General features: G+C 40.8%; 2 protein-coding genes across 2 annotated transcripts in view; both read left to right on the forward strand.

Moving 5' to 3' along the window:
- The window catches only part of xrn2 (5'-3' exoribonuclease 2), a 356,508-nt gene that overhangs the window by 322,231 nt on the left and 10,277 nt on the right, over positions 1–24,000 (forward strand). The gene's annotated exons all lie outside the window — the stretch shown is intronic.
- The window catches only part of cnksr3 (cnksr family member 3), a 48,411-nt gene that overhangs the window by 13,778 nt on the left and 10,633 nt on the right, over positions 1–24,000 (forward strand). The window contains exons 3-9 of the mRNA XM_072456241.1: positions 2,568–2,770; positions 14,916–15,003; positions 18,211–18,252; positions 19,286–19,390; positions 19,527–19,586; positions 19,976–20,044; positions 20,324–20,464. Of these exons, the coding sequence (XP_072312342.1) occupies positions 2,568–2,770; positions 14,916–15,003; positions 18,211–18,252; positions 19,286–19,390; positions 19,527–19,586; positions 19,976–20,044; positions 20,324–20,464 (708 nt within the window). The remainder of the gene's footprint in view (positions 1–2,567; positions 2,771–14,915; positions 15,004–18,210; positions 18,253–19,285; positions 19,391–19,526; positions 19,587–19,975; positions 20,045–20,323; positions 20,465–24,000) is intronic.

Below are 24,000 nucleotides of genomic sequence, written 5' to 3' on the forward strand. Positions count from 1 at the left end.
TCAGACCTGTTTCAGACCCTGTTTCAGACCTGTTTCAGACCCTGTTTCAGACCCTGTTTCAGACCCTGTTTCAGACCTGTTTCAGACCTGTTTCAGACCCTGTTTCAGACCCGTTTCAGACCCGTTTCAGACCCGTTTCAGACCTGTTTCAGACCCTGTTTCAGACCCTGTTTCAGACCCTGTTTCAAACTCTGTTTCAAACTCTGTTTCAGTCCTGTTTCAGACCCTGTTTCAGACCCTGTTTCAGACCCTGTTTCAGGCCCTGTTTCAGACTCTGTTTCAGGCCTGTTTCAGACCCTGTTTCAGACCCTGTTTCAGACCCTGTTTCAGACTCTGTTTCAGACCCTGTTTCAGACTCTGTTTCAGACCCTGATTCAGACCCTGTTTCAGACCTGTTTCAGACCTGTTTCAGACCCGTTTCAGACCCGTTTCAGACCTGTTTCAGACCCTGTTTCAGACCTGTTTCAGACCTTGTTTCAGACTCTGTTTCAGACTCTGTTTCAGACCTTGTTTCAGACCTGTTTCAGACCTGTTTCAGACCTGTTTCAGACCTGTTTCAGACCCTGTTTCAAACCCTGTTTCAGACCCTGTTTCAGACCCTGTTTCAGACCCTGTTTCAGACCCGTTTCAGGCCTGTTTCAGACCCTGTTTCAGACCTGTTTCAGACCCTGTTTCAGACTCTGTTTCAGACCTTTTTCAGACCTGTTTCAGACCCTGTTTCAGACCCTGTTTCAGACCCTGTTTCAGACCCTGTTTCAGACCCTGTTTCAGACCTGTTTCAGACCCGTTTCAGACCCGTTTCAGACCCTGTTTCAGACCCTGTTTCAGACCTGTTTCAGACCTGTTTCAGACCTTGTTTCAGACTCTGTTTCAGACTCTGTTTCAGACCTTGTTTCAGACCTGTTTCAGACCTGTTTCAGACCTGTTTCAGACCTGTTTCAGACCTGTTTCAAACCCTGTTTCAAACCCTGTTTCAGACCCTGTTTCAGACCCTGTTTCAGACCCTGTTTCAGACCCGTTTCAGGCCTGTTTCAGACCCTGTTTCAGACCTGTTTCAGACCCTGTTTCAGGCCTGTTTCAGACCTGTTTCAGACCCTGTTTCAGACCCTGTTTCAGGCCCGTTTCAGACCCTCTTTCAGACCTGTTTCAGACCCTGTTTCAGACTCTGTTTCAGACCTGTTTCAGACCCTGTTTCAGACCCTGTTTCAGACCCGTTTCAGACCCGTTTCAGACCCGTTTCAGACCCTGTTTCAGACCCTGTTTCAGACCTGTTTCAGACCTTGTTTCAGACTCTGTTTCAGACCCTGTTTCAGACCTTGTTTCAGACCTGTTTCAGACCTGTTTCAGACCTGTTTCAGACCTGTTTCAAACCCTGTTTCAGACCCTGTTTCAGACCCTGTTTCAGACCCTGTTTCAGACCCGTTTCAGGCCTGTTTCAGACCCTGTTTCAGACCTGTTTCAGACCCTGTTTCAGGCCTGTTTCAGACCTGTTTCAGGCCTGTTTCAGACCCTGTTTCAGACCCTGTTTCAGACCTGTTTCAGACCCTGTTTCAGGCCCTGTTTCAGACCTGTTTCAGACCCTGTTTCAGACTCTGTTTCAGACCTGTTTCAGACCTGTTTCAGACCCTGTTTCAGGCCTGTTTCAGACTCTGTTTCAGACCCGTTTCAGGCCTGTTTCAGACCTGTTTCAGACCCTGTTTCAGACCCTGTTTCAGGCCTGTTTCAGACCCTGTTTCAGACCTGTTTCAGGCCTGTTTCAGACCCGTTTCAGACCCGTTTCAGACCCGTTTCAGACCTGTTTCAGACCCTGTTTCAGACCTTGTTTCAGACTCTGTTTCAGACCTTGTTTTAGACCCTGTTTCAGACCCTGTTTCAGACTCTGTTTCAGACCCTGTTTCAGACCCTGTTTCAGACCCTGTTTCAGACCCTGTTTCAGACCCTGTTTCAAACCCTGTTTCAGACCCTGTTTCAGACCTGTTTCAGACTCTATTTCAGACCTGTTTCAGACCCGTTTCAGACCCTGTTTCAGGCCCGTTTCAGACCCTGTTTCAGACTCTGTTTCAGACCTGTTTCAGACCTGTTTCAGACCCTGTTTCAGGCCTGTTTCAGACCCTGTTTCAGACTCTGTTTCAGACCTGTTTCAGACCTATTTCAGACCTGTTTCAGACCTGTTTCAGACCCTGTTTCAGACCTGTTTCAGACCTGTTTCAGACCTGTTTCAGACCCTGTTTCAGACCTGTTTCAGGCCTGTTTCAGACCCTGTTTCAGACCTGTTTCAGACCTGTTTCAGACCCTGTTTCAGACTCTGTTTCAGACCCTGTTTCAGACCCTGTTTCAGGCCTGTTTCAGACTCTGTTTCAGACCCGTTTCAGGCCTGTTTCAGACCTGTTTCAGACTCTGTTTCAGACCCTGTTTCAGACCTGTTTCAGACCTGTTTCAGACCCTGTTTCAGACCCTGTTTCAGACTCTGTTTCAGACTCTGTTTCAGACCCTGTTTCAGGCCTGTTTCAGACTCTGTTTCAGACCCGTTTCAGGCCTGTTTCATTCACATACAGCTGTGTCCTCAGAGCGGGGGTGTGGAGCAGCAGCAGATGCAGAGTCTGGCGGCTCAGATGATCCGGGCTCATCAGAACCTGAACTTGGCCGTGTCGCACCGCAGGAAGAACCCGTCCTACCAGAATAAAAGCTCCAACCTGCCGCCCAATGACTTCCTGTCTGCCGTGGTGGAGCTGATCGCTGCTGCCAAAGCTCTTCTGTCTGCGCTTGACAGGTACGAGCAGAACAAGGACCGATCCAGAGGTTTCATTCATCTTCACCGCTTGTATCCGCGATCTTGTCCTTTGGGTCATTAAAGCTCATGACCATAGGTAAGGTCAGAACGTAGAGTGACCTGCACCCTCCGACCCCTAACCACAACCTCTGACCCCTGACCACACCCTCCGACCCCTGACCACACCCTCTGACCTCTGACCACACCCATTGACCCCTGACCACACCCTCTGACCCCTGGCCACGCCTAGAAATTCTGTCCATAAAAACTATGAACAGAACCGGTGACAAAGCACAGCCCTGAGGAGTCCCTCACTGGGAACAGGTCTGACTTACAGCTCCTGCGCCGGTCATACAGGGACCGGACAGCCCTGAGCAAAGGGCCCCGGACCCCGTACTCCCGGAGCACCCCCCGAAGGACACCCCAAGGGACACGGTCAAAAGCCTTCTCCAGATCCACAAACACATGTGACTGTGGCAAACTCCCATGAGCCCTCGAGAGAAGAGGAGGTCCAGCCCCTCTGGAGGAGGTGGTTCCAGAGCTTTGCCTGGAGCTGAGGCTCCACCTTCTGCTCAAGCTCAGGCTGTTTCCTCCAGCTGTGTCCAGACATCTGGTCATCAAGGCCCTGCCTTCCCTTAGTAATACTGCAGTAATACTTCAGTGTTACTGCAGTAGTACAGCAGTAGTAAAGCAGTAGTACAGCAGTAGTATAGCAGTAGTACAGCAGTATTACAGCAGTACTACTGCAGTAGTACAGAGTACAGTAGTACAGAGTACAGAGTACAGTAGTACTACTGCAGTAATACTGCTGTACTACTGCAGTAGTACAGCAGTATTACAGCAGTACTACTGCAGTAGTACAGAGTACAGTAGTACAGAGTACAGAGTACAGTAGTACAGTAGTACTACTGCAGTAGTACAGAGTACAGTAGTACAGAGTACAGAGTACAGTAGTACAGTAGTAATACTGCAGTAGTACAGTAGTACAGTAGTACAGTAGTAATACTGCAGTAGTACAGTAGTACAGTAGTAATACTGCAGAAGTACAGTAGTACAGTAGTAATACTGCAGTAGTACAGTAGTAATACTGCAGTAGTACAGTAGTACAGAGTACAGTAGTACAGTAGTACAGTAGTAATACTGCAGTAGTACAGTAGTACAGTAGTACAGTAGTACAGAGTACAGTAGTAATACTGCAGTAGTACAATAGTACAGTAGTAATACTGCAGTAGTACAGTAGTAATACTGCAGTAGTACAGTAGTACAGAGTACAGTAGTAATACTGCAGTAGTACAGTAGTACAGTAGTAATACTGCAGTAGTACACAGTACAGTAGTAATACTGCAGTAGTACATTAGTACAGTAGTACAGTAGTAATACTGCTGTAGTACAGTAGTACAGTACAGTAGTGCAGTAGTAATACTGCAGTAGTACAGTAGTGCAGTAGTAATACTGCAGTAGTACAGTAGTACAGTAGTAATACTGCAGTAGTACAGTAGTACAGAGTACAGTAGTAATACTGCAGTAGTACAGAGTACAGTAGTACAGTAGTAATACTGCAGTAGTACAGTAGTACAGTAGTAATACTGCAGTAGTACAGAGTACAGTAGTACAGTAGTAATACTGCAGTAGTTCAGTAGTACAGTAGTACAGTAGTACAGTAGTAATACTGCAGTAGTACAGAGTACAGTAGTACAGTAGTACAGTAGTAATACTGCAGTAGTTCAGTAGTACAGTAGTAATACTGCAGTAGTACAGTAGTAATACTGCAGTAGTACAGAGTACAGTGTACAGTAGTACAGTAGTACAGTAGTACAGTAGTAATACTGCAGTAGTACAGAGTACAGAGTACAGAGTACAGTAGTACAGTAGTAATACTGCAGTAGTACAGAGTACAGTAGTACAGAGTACAGTAGTACAGTAGTAATACTGCAGTAGTACAGAGTACAGAGTACAGTAGTACAGTAGTAATACTGCAGTAGTAGAGTACAGTAGTACAGTAGTAATACTGCAGTAGTACAGTAGTACAGTAGTACAGTAGTAATACTGCAGTAGTACAGTAGTAATACTACAGTAGTACAGTAGTACAGTAGTAATACTGCAGTAGTACAGTAGTAATACTGCAGTAGTACAGTAGTACAGTAGTAATACTGCAGTAGTACAGAGTACAGTAGTACAGTAGTAATACTGCAGTAGTACAGTAGTACAGTAGTAATACTGCAGTAGTACAGAGTACAGTAGTACAGAGTACAGTAGTACAGTAGTACAGTAGTAATACTGCAGTAGTACAGAGTACAGTGGTACAGAGTACAGTAGTACAGTAGTAATACTGCAGTAGTACAGAGTACAGTAGTACAGAGTACAGTAGTACAGTAGTAATACTGCAGTAGTACAGAGTACAGTAGTACAGAGTACAGTAGTACAGTAGTAATACTGCAGTAGTACAGAGTACAGTAGTACAGAGTACAGTAGTACAGTAGTAATACTGCAGTAGTACAGAGTACAGTAGTACAGTAGTACAGTAGTACAGTAGTACAGTAGTAATACTGCAGTAGTACAGAGTACAGTAGTACAGTAGTAATACTGCAGTAGTACAGTAGTAATACTGCAGTAGTACAGAGTACAGTAGTACAGTAGTAATACTGCAGTAGTTCAGTAGTACAGTAGTACAGTAGTAATACTGCAGTAGTACAGTAGTAATACTGCAGTAGTACAGAGTACAGTAGTACAGTAGTACAGTAGTAATACTGCAGTATCTCAGTAGTACAGTAGTAATACTGCAGTAGTACAGTAGTAATACTGCAGTAGTACAGAGTACAGTAGTACAGAGTACAGTAGTACAGTAGTAATACTGCAGTAGTACAGTAGTAATACTGCAGTAGTACAGAGTACAGTAGTACAGAGTACAGTAGTACAGTAGTAATACTGCAGTAGTACAGAGTACAGTAGTACAGTAGTAATACTGCAGTAGTACAGTAGTAATACTGCAGTAGTACAGAGTACAGAGTACAGTAGTACAGTAGTACAGTAGTAATACTGCAGTAGTACAGAGTACAGTAGTACAGAGTACAGTAGTACAGTAGTACAGTAGTAATACTGCAGTAGTACAGTAGTAATACTGCAGTAGTACAGAGTACAGAGTACAGTAGTACAGTAGTACAGTAGTAATACTGCAGTAGTACAGTAGTAATACTGCAGTAGTACAGAGTACAGTAGTACAGTAGTACAGTAGTAATACTGCAGTAGTACAGTAGTACAGAGTACAGTAGTACAGTAGTAATACTGCAGTAGTACAGAGTACAGTAGTAATACTGCAGTAGTACAGTAGTAATACTGCAGTAGTACAGAGTACAGTAGTAATACTGCAGTAGTACAGTAGTAATACTGCAGTCGTACAGAGTTCAGTAGTACAGTAGTAATACTGCAGTAGTACAGTAGTACAGTAGTAATACTGCAGTAGTACAGAGTACAGTAGTACAGTAGTAATACTGCATTAGTACAGTAGTAAAGTAGTACAGTAGTACTACTGCAGTAGTACAGAGTACAGTAGTACAGAGTACAGAGTACAGTAGTACAGTAGTAATACTGCAGTAGTACAGAGTACAGTAGTACAGTAGTAATACTGCAGTAGTACAGTAGTACAGTAGTAATACTGCAGTAGTACAGAGTACAGTAGTACAGTAGTAATACTGCAGTAGTACAGTAGTAAAGTAGTACAGTAGTACTACTGCAGTAGTACAGAGTACAGTAGTACAGTAGTACAGTAGTACAGTAGTACAGTAGTACTACTGCAGTAGTACAGAGTACAGTAGTACAGTAGTACTACTGCAGTAGTACAGAGTACAGTAGTACAGTAGTACAGTAGTACTACTGCAGTAGTACAGAGTACAGTAGTACAGTAGTAATACTGCAGTAGTACAGTAGTAATACTGCAGTAGTACAGAGTACAGTAGTACAGTAGTAATACTGCAGTAGTACAGTAGTACAGTAGTACAGTAGTAATACTGCAGTAGTACAGTAGTACAGTAGTAATACTGCAGTAGTACAGAGTACAGTAGTACAGTAGTAATACTGCAGTAGTTCAGTAGTACAGTAGTACAGTAGTACAGTAGTACAGTAGTAATACTGCAGTAGTACAGAGTACAGTAGTACAGTAGTACAGTAGTAATACTGCAGTAGTTCAGTAGTACAGTAGTAATACTGCAGTAGTACAGTAGTAATACTGCAGTAGTACAGAGTACAGTGTACAGTAGTACAGTAGTACAGTAGTAATACTGCAGTAGTACAGAGTACAGAGTACAGTAGTACAGTAGTACAGTAGTAATACTGCAGTAGTACAGAGTACAGTAGTACAGAGTACAGTAGTACAGTAGTAATACTGCAGTAGTACAGAGTACAGAGTACAGTAGTACAGTAGTAATACTGCAGTAGTAGAGTACAGTAGTACAGAGTACAGAGTACAGTAGTACTACTGCAGTAATACTGCTGTACTACTGCAGTAGTACAGCAGTATTACAGCAGTACTACTGCAGTAGTACAGAGTACAGTAGTACAGAGTACAGAGTACAGTAGTACAGTAGTACTACTGCAGTAGTACAGAGTACAGTAGTACAGAGTACAGAGTACAGTAGTACAGTAGTAATACTGCAGTAGTACAGTAGTACAGTAGTACAGTAGTAATACTGCAGTAGTACAGTAGTACAGTAGTAATACTGCAGAAGTACAGTAGTACAGTAGTAATACTGCAGTAGTACAGTAGTAATACTGCAGTAGTACAGTAGTACAGAGTACAGTAGTACAGTAGTACAGTAGTAATACTGCAGTAGTACAGTAGTACAGTAGTACAGTAGTACAGAGTACAGTAGTAATACTGCAGTAGTACAATAGTACAGTAGTAATACTGCAGTAGTACAGTAGTAATACTGCAGTAGTACAGTAGTACAGAGTACAGTAGTAATACTGCAGTAGTACAGTAGTACAGTAGTAATACTGCAGTAGTACACAGTACAGTAGTAATACTGCAGTAGTACATTAGTACAGTAGTACAGTAGTAATACTGCTGTAGTACAGTAGTACAGTACAGTAGTGCAGTAGTAATACTGCAGTAGTACAGTAGTGCAGTAGTAATACTGCAGTAGTACAGTAGTACAGTAGTAATACTGCAGTAGTACAGTAGTACAGAGTACAGTAGTAATACTGCAGTAGTACAGAGTACAGTAGTACAGTAGTAATACTGCAGTAGTACAGTAGTACAGTAGTAATACTGCAGTAGTACAGAGTACAGTAGTACAGTAGTAATACTGCAGTAGTTCAGTAGTACAGTAGTACAGTAGTACAGTAGTAATACTGCAGTAGTACAGAGTACAGTAGTACAGTAGTACAGTAGTAATACTGCAGTAGTTCAGTAGTACAGTAGTAATACTGCAGTAGTACAGTAGTAATACTGCAGTAGTACAGAGTACAGTGTACAGTAGTACAGTAGTACAGTAGTACAGTAGTAATACTGCAGTAGTACAGAGTACAGAGTACAGAGTACAGTAGTACAGTAGTAATACTGCAGTAGTACAGAGTACAGTAGTACAGAGTACAGTAGTACAGTAGTAATACTGCAGTAGTACAGAGTACAGAGTACAGTAGTACAGTAGTAATACTGCAGTAGTAGAGTACAGTAGTACAGTAGTAATACTGCAGTAGTACAGTAGTACAGTAGTACAGTAGTAATACTGCAGTAGTACAGTAGTAATACTACAGTAGTACAGTAGTACAGTAGTAATACTGCAGTAGTACAGTAGTAATACTGCAGTAGTACAGTAGTACAGTAGTAATACTGCAGTAGTACAGTAGTACAGTAGTACAGTAGTAATACTGCAGTAGTACAGTAGTAATACTGCAGTAGTACAGAGTACAGTAGTACAGAGTACAGTAGTACAGTAGTACAGTAGTAATACTGCAGTAGTACAGAGTACAGTGGTACAGAGTACAGTAGTACAGTAGTAATACTGCAGTAGTACAGAGTACAGTAGTACAGAGTACAGTAGTACAGTAGTAATACTGCAGTAGTACAGAGTACAGTAGTACAGTAGTAATACTGCAGTAGTACAGAGTACAGTAGTACAGAGTACAGTAGTACAGTAGTAATACTGCAGTAGTACAGAGTACAGTAGTACAGTAGTACAGTAGTACAGTAGTACAGTAGTACAGTAGTAATACTGCAGTAGTACAGAGTACAGTAGTACAGTAGTAATACTGCAGTAGTACAGTAGTAATACTGCAGTAGTACAGAGTACAGTAGTACAGTAGTAATACTGCAGTAGTTCAGTAGTACAGTAGTACAGTAGTAATACTGCAGTAGTACAGTAGTAATACTGCAGTAGTACAGAGTACAGTAGTACAGTAGTACAGTAGTAATACTGCAGTATCTCAGTAGTACAGTAGTAATACTGCAGTAGTACAGTAGTAATACTGCAGTAGTACAGAGTACAGTAGTACAGAGTACAGTAGTACAGTAGTAATACTGCAGTAGTACAGTAGTAATACTGCAGTAGTACAGAGTACAGTAGTACAGAGTACAGTAGTACAGTAGTAATACTGCAGTAGTACAGAGTACAGTAGTACAGTAGTAATACTGCAGTAGTACAGTAGTAATACTGCAGTAGTACAGAGTACAGAGTACAGTAGTACAGTAGTACAGTAGTAATACTGCAGTAGTACAGAGTACAGTAGTACAGAGTACAGTAGTACAGTAGTACAGTAGTAATACTGCAGTAGTACAGTAGTAATACTGCAGTAGTACAGAGTACAGAGTACAGTAGTACAGTAGTACAGTAGTAATACTGCAGTAGTACAGTAGTAATACTGCAGTAGTACAGAGTACAGAGTACAGTAGTACAGTAGTACAGTAGTAATACTGCAGTAGTACAGTAGTACAGAGTACAGTAGTACAGTAGTAATACTGCAGTAGTACAGAGTACAGTAGTAATACTGCAGTAGTACAGTAGTAATACTGCAGTAGTACAGAGTACAGTAGTAATACTGCAGTAGTACAGTAGTACAGTAGTACAGTAGTAATACTGCAGTCGTACAGAGTTCAGTAGTACAGTAGTAATACTGCAGTAGTACAGTAGTACAGTAGTAATACTGCAGTAGTACAGAGTACAGTAGTACAGTAGTAATACTGCATTAGTACAGTAGTAAAGTAGTACAGTAGTACTACTGCAGTAGTACAGAGTACAGTAGTACAGAGTACAGAGTACAGTAGTACAGTAGTAATACTGCAGTAGTACAGAGTACAGTAGTACAGTAGTAATACTGCAGTAGTACAGTAGTACAGTAGTAATACTGCAGTAGTACAGAGTACAGTAGTACAGTAGTAATACTGCAGTAGTACAGTAGTAAAGTAGTACAGTAGTACTACTGCAGTAGTACAGAGTACAGTAGTACAGTAGTACAGTAGTACAGTAGTACAGTAGTACTACTGCAGTAGTACAGAGTACAGTAGTACAGTAGTACTACTGCAGTAGTACAGAGTACAGTAGTACAGTAGTACAGTAGTACTACTGCAGTAGTACAGAGTACAGTAGTACAGTAGTAATACTGCAGTAGTACAGTAGTAATACTGCAGTAGTACAGAGTACAGTAGTACAGTAGTAATACTGCAGTAGTACAGTAGTACAGTAGTACAGTAGTAATACTGCAGTAGTACAGTAGTACAGTAGTAATACTGCAGTAGTACAGTAGTACAGTAGTAATACTGCAGTAGTACAGAGTACAGTAGTACAGTAGTAATACTGCAGTAGTTCAGTAGTACAGTAGTACAGTAGTACAGTAGTAATACTGCAGTAGTACAGAGTACAGTAGTACAGTAGTAATACTGCAGTAGTGCAGTAGTACAGTAGTAATACTGCAGTAGTACAGAGTACAGTGTACAGTAGTACAGTAGTACAGTAGTAATACTGCAGTAGTACAGAGTACAGAGTACAGTAGTACAGTAGTACAGTAGTAATACTGCAGTAGTACAGAGTACAGTAGTACAGAGTACAGTAGTACAGTAGTAATACTGCAGTAGTACAGAGTACAGAGTACAGTAGTACAGTAGTAATACTGCAGTAGTAGAGTACAGTAGTACAGTAGTAATACTGCAGTAGTACAGTAGTACAGTAGTACAGTAGTAATACTGCAGTAGTACAGTAGTAATACTGCAGTAGTACAGTAGTACAGTAGTAATACTGCAGTAGTACAGAGTACAGTAGTACAGTAGTAATACTGCAGTAGTACAGAGTACAGTAGTACAGAGTACAGTAGTACAGTAGTACAGTAGTAATACTGCAGTAGTACAGAGTACAGTGGTACAGAGTACAGTAGTACAGTAGTACAGTAGTAATACTGCAGTAGTACAGAGTACAGTAGTACAGAGTACAGTAGTACAGTAGTAATACTGCAGTAGTACAGAGTACAGTAGTACAGTAGTAATACTGCAGTAGTTCAGTAGTACAGTAGTACAGTAGTACAGTAGTACAGTAGTAATACTGCAGTAGTACAGAGTACAGTAGTACAGTAGTACAGTAGTAATACTGCAGTAGTTCAGTAGTACAGTAGTAATACTGCAGTAGTACAGTAGTAATACTGCAGTAGTACAGAGTACAGTGTACAGTAGTACATTAGTACAGTAGTAATACTGCAGTAGTACAGAGTACAGAGTACAGTAGTACAGTAGTACAGTAGTAATACTGCAGTAGTACAGAGTACAGTAGTACAGAGTACAGTAGTACAGTAGTAATACTGCAGTAGTACAGAGTACAGAGTACAGTAGTACAGTAGTAATACTGCAGTAGTAGAGTACAGTAGTACAGTAGTAATACTGCAGTAGTACAGTAGTACAGTAGTACAGTAGTAATACTGCAGTAGTACAGTAGTAATACTGCAGTAGTACAGTAGTACAGTAGTAATACTGCAGTAGTACAGAGTACAGTAGTAATACTGCAGTAGTACAGAGTACAGTAGTACAGTAGTAATACTGCAGTAGTACAGAGTACAGTAGTACAGAGTACAGTAGTACAGTAGTAATACTGCAGTAGTACAGAGTACAGTGGTACAGAGTACAGTAGTACAGTAGTACAGTAGTAATACTGCAGTAGTACAGAGTACAGTAGTACAGAGTACAGTAGTACAGTAGTAATACTGCAGTAGTACAGAGTACAGTAGTACAGAGTACAGTAGTACAGTAGTAATACTGCAGTAGTACAGAGTACAGTAGTACAGTAGTACAGTAGTACAGTAGTACAGTAGTAATACTGCAGTAGTACAGAGTACAGTAGTACAGTAGTAATACTGCAGTAGTACAGTAGTAATACTGCAGTAGTACAGAGTACAGTAGTACAGTAGTAATACTGCAGTAGTTCAGTAGTACAGTAGTACAGTAGTAATACTGCATTAGTACAGTAGTAATACTGCAGTAGTACAGAGTACAGTAGTACAGTAGTACAGTAGTAATACTGCAGTATCTCAGTAGTACAGTAGTAATACTGCAGTAGTACAGTAGTAATACTGCAGTAGTACAGAGTACAGTAGTACAGAGTACAGTAGTACAGTAGTAATACTGCAGTAGTACAGTAGTAATACTGCAGTAGTACAGAGTACAGTAGTACAGAGTACAGTAGTACAGTAGTAATACTGCAGTAGTACAGAGTACAGTAGTACAGTAGTAATACTGCAGTAGTACAGTAGTAATACTGCAGTAGTACAGAGTACAGAGTACAGAGTACAGTAGTACAGTAGTACAGTAGTAATACTGCAGTAGTACAGTAGTACAGTAGTACAGAGTACAGTAGTACAGTAGTACAGTAGTAATACTGCAGTAGTACAGTAGTAATACTGCAGTAGTACAGAGTACAGAGTACAGTAGTACAGTAGTACAGTAGTAATACTGCAGTAGTACAGAGTACAGTAGTACAGAGTACAGTAGTACAGTAGTAATACTGCAGTAGTACAGAGTACAGTAGTAATACTGCAGTAGTACAGTAGTAATACTGCAGTAGTACAGAGTACAGTAGTAATACTGCAGTAGTACAGTAGTACAGTAGTACAGTAGTAATACTCCAGTCGTACAGAGTTCAGTAGTACAGTAGTAATACTGCAGTAGTACAGAGTACAGAGTACAGAGTACAGTAGTACAGTAGTAATACTGCAGTAGTACAGAGTACAGTAGTACAGTAGTAATACTGCAGTAGTACAGAGTACAGTAGTACAGTAGTAATACTGCAGTAGTACAGTAGTAAAGTAGTACAGTAGTACTACTGCAGTAGTACAGAGTACAGTAGTACAGTAGTACAGTAGTACTACTGCAGTAGTACAGAGTACAGTAGTACAGTAGTACTACTGCAGTAGTACAGAGTACAGTAGTACAGTAGTACAGTAGTACTACTGCAGTAGTACAGAGTACAGTAGTACAGTAGTAATACTGCAGTAGTACAGTAGTAATACTGCAGTAGTACAGAGTACAGTAGTACAGTAGTAATACTGCAGTAGTACAGTAGTACAGTAGTACAGTAGTAATACTGTACTAGTACAGAGTACAGTAGTACAGTAGTAATACTGCAGTAGTACAGAGTACAGTAGTACAGTAGTAATACTGCAGTAGTACAGTAGTACAGTAGTACAGTAGTAATACTGCAGTAGTACAGTAGTACAGTAGTACAGTAGTACAGTAGTAATACTGCAGTAGTACGTAGTACAGTAGTACAGTAGTAATACTGCAGTAGTACAGAGTACAGTAGTACAGTAGTACAGTAGTGCAGTAGTAATACTGCAGTAGTACAGAGTACAGTAGTACAGTAGTACAGTAGTGCAGTAGTAATACTGCAGTAGTACAGAGTACTCCAGAGGAGTTCAGTGACAGTTGATCTTCACATTCCTGAATTGTCGTGATAAAAACAACTTCATCTGATCCAGAGTCAAGTCTGAGCATGACAGGAATCCTGCTCTCACATGAAGCCTCATCATCTGTAACTCACCTGCACCTGTCACTCACCTGCACCTGTCACTCACCTGTACCTGTCATTCACCTGTACCTGTCACTCACCTGTACCTGTCACTCACCTGCACCTGTCACTCACCTGCACCTGTCACTCACCTGCACCTGTCACTCACCTGTACCTGTCACTCACCTGCACCTGTCACTCACCTGCACCTGTCACTCACCTGCACCTGTCACTCAGAGCAGAGTTGGTCGAAGTAAAAAAGTACACATAAACAGTTTAAGTCCATAAATCCTCTCAGAATCAGAAAAGTGTTTATTGCCATTTATCGATGAACAAACAGGAACTTTATACAAAGACGGCACGACCTGTACATTCTAAATAAAATATACAATATAAAGTTAAAGTTAAGTAAGTGCAATAGAAGTGTTCATGAGAGAAAGAAACTGTGGATTCACTCACTGCATCCGCCAGATCAGTGTGTGGACCGGCCTCCTGCTGGTGCCAGAGGGCCTCCTGCTGGTGCCAGAGGGCCTCCTGCTGGTGCCAGAGGGCCTCCTGCTGGTGCCAGAGGGCCTCCTGCTGGTGCCAGAGTCAGGACTAAACATGGACCGGCCTCCTGCTGGTGCCAGAGTCAGGACTAAACATGGACCGGCCTCCTGCTGGTGCCAGAGGGCCTCCTGCTGGTGCCAGAGGGCCTCCTGCTGGTGCCAGAGTCAGGTTCTGCTCTGACAATGTTCAAATCTAAGATAAAAACAGTTTTGTTCAACTGTGTTTGATTGACAGGATTTTTCTTTGCACTTTTCTCTTTTATGTCTTAAATTGTTTTGTGATGTAATGTCTTTGTGATTTTAATGCATTTTTTCCTGTTGTGAAGCACTTTCAACTGCCCTGTGTATGAAATGTGCTCCACAAATAAACCTGCCTCTAATAATGTATAATAATGTATAATAATGTATAACGTATAATAATGTATAATAATGTATAATAATGTATAATAACGTATAATAATGTATAATATAATGTATAATAATGTATAATAAGGTATAATAATGTATAATATAATGTATAATAATGTATAATATAATGTATAATATAATGTATAATATAATGTATAATATAATGTATAATATAATGTATAATAATGTATAATAATGACATAATGTGTGCAGGGTTCCAGTGAACAGCTGCATGGACCTGAGCAGCACAAAGCGCGGCATCATTCAGCTGTGCCTGGAGCTGACCTCCACCGTGCAGAAGGTCAATAAAGACATAATGTTGATAAAGACTTATATAATGTTAATAAAGACACAATGTTAAATAAAGACACAATGTTAATAAAGACACAATGTTAATAAAGACACAATGTTAATAAAGACACAATGTTAATAAAGACACAATGTTAATAAAGACACAATGTTAATAAAGACATAACGTTAATAAAGACATAACGTTAATAAAGACATAACGTTTAATAAAGACAAAGACATAACGTTAATAAAGACATAATGTTAATAAAGACATAAAGACATAACGTTTATAAAGACATAATGTTAATAAAGACATAACGTTAATAAAGACATAAAGACATAACGTTAATAAAGACATAACGTTAATAAAGACATAACGTTAATAAAGACATAATGTTAATAAAGACATAACGTTAATAAAGACATAATGTTAATAAAGAAATAAAGACATAACGTTAATAAAGACAAAGTTAATAAAGACAATGTTAATAAAGACATAACGTTTAATAAAGACATAACGTTAATAAAGACATAATGTTAATAAAGACATAAAGACAACGTTAATAAAGACATTATGTTAATAAAGACAAAGACATAATGTTAATAAAGACATAATGTTAATAAAGACATAACGTTAATAAAGACATAATGTTAATAAAGACATAATGTTAATAAAGACATAACGTTAATAAAGACATAATGTTAATAAAGACATAATGTTAATAAAGACATAAAGACATAACGTTAATAAAGACATAACGTTTAATAAAGACATAACGTTTAATAAAGACATAACGTTAATAAAGACATAATGTTAATAAAGACATAATGTTAATAAAGACATAATGTTGATAAAGACATAATGTTAATAAAGACATAATGTTGATAAAGACAATGTTAATGAAGACATAATGTTTATAAAGACATAATGTTTAATAAAGACATAATGTTAATAAAGACATAATGTTAATAAAGACACAATGTTAATAAAGACACAATGTTAATAAAGACATAATGTTTAATAAACACATAATGTTAATTAAGACATAATGTTAATAAAGACATAACGTTAATAAAGACATAACGTTAATAAAGACACAACGTTTAATAAAGACATAACGTTAATAAAGACAAAGACATAACGTTAATAAAGACATAATGTTAATAAAGACATAAAGACATAACGTTTATAAAGACATAATGTTAATAAAGACATAACGTTAATAAAGACATAAAGACATAACGTTAATAAAGACATAACGTTAATAAAGACATAACGTTAATAAAGACATAATGTTAATAAAGACATAACGTTAATAAAGACATAATGTTAATAAAGAAATAAAGACATAACGTTAATAAAGACAAAGTTAATAAAGACAATGTTAATAAAGACATAACGTTAATAAAGACATAATGTTAATAAAGACATAAAGACATAACGTTAATAAAGACATTATGTTAATAAAGACAAAGACATAATGTTAATAAAGACATAATGTTAATAAAGACATAACGTTAATAAAGACATAATGTTAATAAAGACATAATGTTAATAAAGACATAACGTTAATAAAGACATAATGTTAATAAAGACATAATGTTAATAAAGACATAACGTTAATAAAGACATAACGTTTAATAAAGACATAACGTTTAATAAAGACATAACGTTAATAAAGACATAATGTTAATAAAGACATAACGTTAATAAAGACATAATGTTAATAAAGACATAACGTTAATAAAGACATAACGTTTAATAAAGACATAATGTTAATAAAGACATAACGTTAATAAAGACATAACGTTAATAAAGACATAATGTTAATAAAGACATAACGTTAATAAAGACATAACGTTTAATAAAGACATAATGTTAATAAAGACATAATGTTAATAAAGACATAACGTTAATAAAGACATAACGTTTAATAAAGACATAACGTTAATAAAGACATAATGTTAATAAAGACATAAAGACATAACGTTTAGAAAGACATAATGTTAATAAAGACATAAAGTTAAATAAAGACATTACGTTAATAAAGACATAACGTTAATAAAGACATAATGTTAATAAAGACAAAGACATAACGTTAATAAAGACATAATGTTAATAAAGACATAAAGACATAACGTTTATAAAGACATAATGTTAATAAAGACATAAAGACATAACGTTAATAAAGACATAACGTTTAATAAAGACATAACGTTTAATAAAGACATAACGTTAATAAAGACATAATGTTAATAAATACATAACGTTAATAAAGACATAATGTTAATAAAGACATAACGTTAATAAAGACATAATGTTAATAAAGACATAACGTTAATAAAGACATAATGTTAATAAAGACAAAGACATAACGTTAATAAAGACATAATGTTAATAAAGACATAAAGACATAACGTTAATAAAGACATAACGTTTAATAAAGACATAATGTTAATAAAGACATAACGTTAATAAAGACATAACGTTTAATAAAGACATAATGTTAATAAAGACATAATGTTAATAAAGACATAACGTTAATAAAGACATAACGTTTAATAAAGACATAACGTTAATAAAGACATAATGTTAATAAAGACATAAAGACATAACGTTAATAAAGACATAATGTTAATAAAGACATAAAGACATAACGTTAATAAAGACATAATGTTAATAAAGACATAAAGACATAACGTTAATAAAGACATAACGTTTAATAAAGACATAACGTTTAATAAAGACAGAACGTTAATAAAGACATAACGTTAATAAAGACATAATGTTAATAAAGACATAACGTTAATAAAGACATAATGTTAATAAAGACATAACGTTAATAAAGACATAATGTTAATAAAGACAAAGACATAACGTTAATAAAGACATAATGTTAATAAAGACATAAAGACATAACGTTAATAAAGACATAACGTTTAATAAAGACATAACGTTAATAAAGACATAATGTTAATAAAGACATAACGTTAATAAAGACATAATGTTAATAAAGACATAACGTTAAATAAAGACATAACATTAATAAAGACATAACGTTAATAAAGACATAACGTTAAATAAAGACATAACGTTAATAAAGACATAATGTTAATAAAGACATAAAGACATAACGTGTGAGAAAAGAGTACATCTTAAGGACTAAAGACGATCAGGTTTGGAGCAGATGTTATAATGTTGTTTCTGCTGCTTCAGAACTGCACCGTGTTTGAGATGGAGGAGAAGATCCTGGAAGTGGTGAGTTTAAACTTTGACTTCCTGTTTGTGTGTGTCCACTTCCTGTCTGCGACCGGTCACTTCCTGTCTTTGTGGCTGACGCTGCTTTCATGTCAGAGAGAGAAATACTTCACTAAACTGTTTAAGTCACAACGTTTTTCAATATTTTAAGCTGGATTTTATCTTGAATGTGTTTTGTTTGTGTTTTTATGGTTTTTACTCTCGACTTCGCTCTAAAACGCACAAAAGACTTTTTATCACAGACGACATTATCAAACCAACAAAGATCAATCATTTCTGATTTACATCAATCATTTCCTTTAATTGTAAATATTCTGTCTCCTTCAAACATGATGACATGATATTTACACCTTTATTTACGTGAAATACTTTTTAAAGTGTGATACACTATGCGGATGACATCATCATCACGAGCCAATCACAGTTTGAGTTTGTTTTCTGTCAATGAGTCAAATCATCTGCTCAAACATTTGTCAATTTAAATATTCTCTTTATATATTCTATTCGGACGGTTGTTCACTTCCTGTCCACTTCCTGTTTGATGTAACACTTCCTGTTTGATGTAACACTTCCTGTTTTCCACAAAGCATCAGCTAATCTGTCACTTCCTGTTTCTCTGTTCACGAAATACCACCTATTGTCCAGACCGGGTCCAGGGTCCAGGCCAGGTCCAGACCGGGTCCAGGGTCCAGGCCAGGTCCAGGCCGGGTCCAGGGTCCAGGCCGGGTCCAGGGTCCAAGGTCCAGGCCGGGTCCAGGGTCCAGGGTCCAGGCCAGGTCCAGGGTCCAGGCCGGGTCCAGGGTCCAGGCCGGGTCCAGGGTCCAAGGTCCAGGCCAGGTCCAGGGTCCAGGCCGGGTCCAGGCCGGGTCCAGGGTCCAGGGTCCAGGCCGGGTCCAGGCCGGGTCCAGGGTCCAGGGTCCAGGCCGGGTCCAGGGTCCAGGGTCCAGGGTCCAGGGTCCAGGCCGGGTCCGTCTCTTTTCCTCTGGACCATAAACACATTTATTTATTTACATTTGTAATTTCCTGGTTTCAGTCCAAGTCTCTGAACGGGATCTGTGAGCAGGCTGTCCGGCTGACCCCTGACCCCTGCACCCTGGAGGAGGTCACCATCAGCAGCATCAAGCCCGCGCAAGGACTGGTGAGGAACCCGGACTGAACCCGGACTGAACCCGGAGGATCAGTCTGATCCTTGTTGCTGTGGCGGTCCTCAAAATGGCGCCCTCAAACCCTGACCTTTGAATGACCTTTATATCATGTGCTGCTGTTTGTTTCAGGGCATTTACATCAAATCAACGCTGGAGGGTCAGCACGTGGTCACCGGAACAACCGAGAACGTGAGGATTTCACCTTTGACTGTGAATGTGATGCAGGGCCGCTCCCTGGCATTGGCAGACTGGGCAAATGTTTGGGGCCCCAGACATGAGGGGCCTCACTTTACTTTCATACAGTATTAAGCACAAACAGCACATTTAACGGGACAATTAGTGTTTCCAGTCAATTAAAACTATTGTTTTGTCAAACAATAATAAAAAGTCTGTTTGGCCTTTTACAAGTGCAGGGGCCAAACGCCGGCCTCGAGTGTCACTGGGCGTCGGCCCTGACTCACCTGTGCATTTTTAATAAAGGCGGTTATGATCTGTGAGGAAGCTTAGGACCGCCTCCTCATCACCAATAAATGTCACTCAAATAATGACATTTACAGAAAGTGTTTTATGTGTTTCAGTCTCCGGCCGATCGCACTCAGAGGATCCACGCTGGAGACGAGCTGGTGCAGGTGGACGGACAGACTGTGGTGAGTGTTTCCCCGCTCTCTGATTGGCCGGTTGCCTGTTTCCCCGCTCTCTGATTGGCCGGTTGCCTGTTTTCCCGCTCTCTGATTGGCCGGTTGCCTGTTTCCCCGCTCTCTGATTGGCCGGTTGCCTGTTTTCCCGCTCTCTGATTGGCCGGTTGCCTGTTTCCCCGCTCTCTGATTGGCCGGTTGCCTGTTTCCCCGCTCTCTGATTGGCCGGTTGCCTGTTTTCCCGCTCACTGATTGGCCGGTTGCCTGTTTTCCCGCTCTCTGATTGGTCAGGTGGGCTGGCAGCTGAAGCGTCTGGTGGAGAGGTTGAGGTCAGACTCGGGGTCGGTGGTTCTGACCCTGAAGAAGAGACCAACAGGAAACGTGGGCGCGGCTCCTCTCAGGAACATGCGCTGGAGACCTCTGCTGGTCAAGGTCAGTACTGCAGCGTCAGAGCCACGATCAGAGACAGAGTCATCATAATCATAATTGTGATTATCAAAATGTCAAAAAAGTATAAACAGATCATCAATAATAATAATAATAATCATAATAATAATAATAGATAAAGCCGCATGCGGCAATGATCGGCCCTCGCCACGCCGCCGCCACAAGAGAGGGGGCGGTAACCAAGGTTCCCTGTAATTTTCTCTGTGTCTGGGCAAACACACTGAGGACCACACTGAGGACCACACTGAGGACCACAGAGAGGACCACAGAGAGGACCACACTGAGGACCACAGAGAGGACCACAGTGAGGAGGACCACACTGAGGACCACACTGAGGACCACACTGAGGACCACAGAGAGGACCACAGTGAGAACTACAGAGAGGACCACACTGAGGACAACACTGAAGACCACAGTGAGGACCACACTGAGGACCACACTGAGGACCACAGTGAGGACCACAGAGAGGACCACAGAGAGGACCACACTGAGGACCACAGAGAGGACCACAGTGAGGAGGACCACACTGAGGACCACACTGAGGACCACACTGAGGACCACAGAGAGGACCACAGTGAGAACTACAGAGAGGACCACACTGAGGACAACACTGAAGACCACAGTGAGGACCACACTGAGGACCACACTGAGGACCACACTGAGGACCACAGTGAGGACCACAGAGAGGACCACAGAGAGGACCACAGTGAGGACCACAGTGAGGACCACACTGAGGACCACAGAGAGGACCACAGAGAGGACCACACTGAGGAGCACAGTGAGGAGCACAGTGAGGACCACAGAGAGGACCACAGAGAGGACCACAGAGAGGACCACACTGAGGACCACACTGAGGACCACACTGAGGACCACAGTGAGGAGGACCACAGAGAGGACCACAGAGAGGACCACACTGAGGACCACACTGAGGACCACACTGAGGACCACACTGAGGACCACAGAGAGGACCACACTGAGGACCACACTGAGGACCACACTGAGGACCACAGAGAGGACCACAGAGAGGACCACACTGAGGACCACACTGAGGACCACAGAGAGGACCACAGAGAGGACCACAGAGAGGACCACAGAGAGGACCACAGTGAGGACCACAGTGAGGACCACAGTGAGGACCACAGTGAGGACCACAGAGAGGACCACAGTGAGGACCACAGAGAGGACCACAGAGAGGACCACAGAGAGGACCACAGAGAGGACCACACTGAGGACCACAGAGAGGACCACAGAGAGGACCACACTGAGGACCACACTGAGGACCACAGAGAGGACCACAGTGAGGACCACACTGAGGACCACAGAGAGGACCACAGAGAGGACCACACTGAGGACCACAGAGAGGACCACAGAGAGGACCACAGAGAGGACCACAGAGAGGACCACAGTGAGGACCACAGAGAGGACCACGCCCACGCCTGTTCAAACCTTGCATCAGAGCAAGTGACATTAAAATAATCAAATTACAGCAGCAATTTTTATTAGTTTACTTTTATTACAAGAAATTAGGCCCATTTCAAATGAAACATACAAAAACCCTGTTGTTCATGAGCTGTATGTTTCATGTGAGAGTCCTGCCTGTGGTCCAGAGGCACAAGACGTTCCATCCTGAAAGAACCGCATTTCTTTTTTACTTTGGCTTGTGGTGGGCGTGTCCATGATAAAGGGGGTGTGTCTTTTACCTCCGCCGCATTATTGTTAGCTAGAACCTGAAGGAGCGTATGGGCAGGGCACATATGCACTATCAATGCTCTGATTAGCTGTGTAGCGTATGTAAACCGTATTGTATCATTGGCTGGACACCTGTCACTGACAGGTGTCACTGACAGGTGTCACTGACAGGTGTCACTGACAGGTGTCCAGCCATTGATACACACAGCGCTCCTGAATAAAAGTATATACAGGCCGCACCTGTCAGTAAACCGCAGGTGCCACGTTGTAACATGAGATTTACACATAAATAAACGCGGTAGTGATGCGTCTTTTGAACCGGTCCACGCGGCGGTCCACGCGGCGGTCCACGCGGCGGTCCACGCGGCGGTCCACGCGGCGGTCCACGCGGCGGTCCACGCGGCGGTCCCGCGGTCCTCTGCACTGAGGGACTAATTAGACTAATATCTCAGTGAATATGAGTCTGATTATAATAAAACACAGTGTTTTGAAACTAAAAATATAGAGAACACGAGTTACACGACGTGTCCCCTGTAGAGTGTTTCTACTGTCCACTAGAGTCTTCTACTGTCCACTAGAGTCTTCTACTGTCCACTAGAGTCTTCTACTGTCCACTAGAGTCTTCTACAGTCCACTAGAGTCTTCTACTGTCCACTAGAGTCTTCTACTGTCCACTAGAGTCTTCTACTGTCCACTAGAGTCTTCTACAGTCCACTAGAGTCTTCTACTGTCCACAAGAGTCTTCTACAGTCCAATAGAGTCTTCTACTGTCCACTAGAGTCTTCTACTGTCCACTAGAGTCTTCTACTGTCCACTAGAGTCTTCTACTGTCCACAAGAGTCTTCTACTGTCCACAAGAGTCTTCTACTGTCCACTAGAGTCTTCTACTGTCCACTAGAGTCTTCTACTGTCCACTAGAGTCTTCTACAGTCCACTAGAGTCTTCTACTGTCCACTAGAGTCTTCTACTGTCCACTAGAGTCTTCCACAGTCCACTAGAGTCTTCTACAGTCCACTAGAGTCTTCTACTGTCCACTAGAGTCTTCTACTGTCCACTAGAGTCTTCCACAGTCCACTAGAGTCTTCTACAGTCCACTAGAGTCTTCTACTGTCCACTAGAGTCTTCTACTGTCCACTAGAGTCTTCCACAGTCCACTAGAGTCTTCTACTGTCCACTAGAGTCTTCTACTGTCCACTAGAGTCTTCTACAGTCCACTAGAGTCTTCTACTGTCCACTAGAGTCTTCTACTGTCCACTAGAGTCTTCTACTGTCCACAAGAGTCTTCTACTGTCCACTAGAGTCTTCTACTGTCCACTAGAGTCTTCTACTGTCCACTAGAGTCTTCTACTGTCCACAAGAGTCTTCTACAGTCCACTAGAGTCTTCTACAGTCCACTAGAGTCTTCTACTGTCCACAAGAGTCTTCTACAGTCCAATAGAGTCTTCTACTGTCCACTAGAGTCTTCTACTGTCCACTAGAGTCCTCCACAGTCCACTAGAGTCTTCTACAGTCCACTAGAGTCTTCTACTGTCCACTAGAGTCTTCTACTGTCCACTAGAGTCTTCCACAGTCCACTAGAGTCTTCTACTGTCCACTAGAGTCTTCTACTGTCCATTAGAGTCTTCTACTGTCCACAAGAGTCTTCTACAGTCCACTAGAGTCTTCTACTGTCCACTAGAGTCTTCCACAGTCCACTAGAGTCTTCCACAGTCCACTAGAGTCTTCTACTGTCCACTAGAGTCTTTTACTGTCCACTGGAGTCTTCTACAGTCCACTAGAGTCTTCTACAGTCCACTAGAGTCTTCTACAGTCCACTAGAGTCTTCTACAGTC

Source organism: Eucyclogobius newberryi, unplaced genomic scaffold (assembly GCF_026437365.1).
Source record: "Eucyclogobius newberryi isolate DKJ021-1_F unplaced genomic scaffold, fEucNew1.0.hap1 SCAF_1, whole genome shotgun sequence".
Taxonomy (NCBI): Eukaryota; Metazoa; Chordata; class Actinopteri; order Gobiiformes; family Gobiidae; genus Eucyclogobius; species Eucyclogobius newberryi.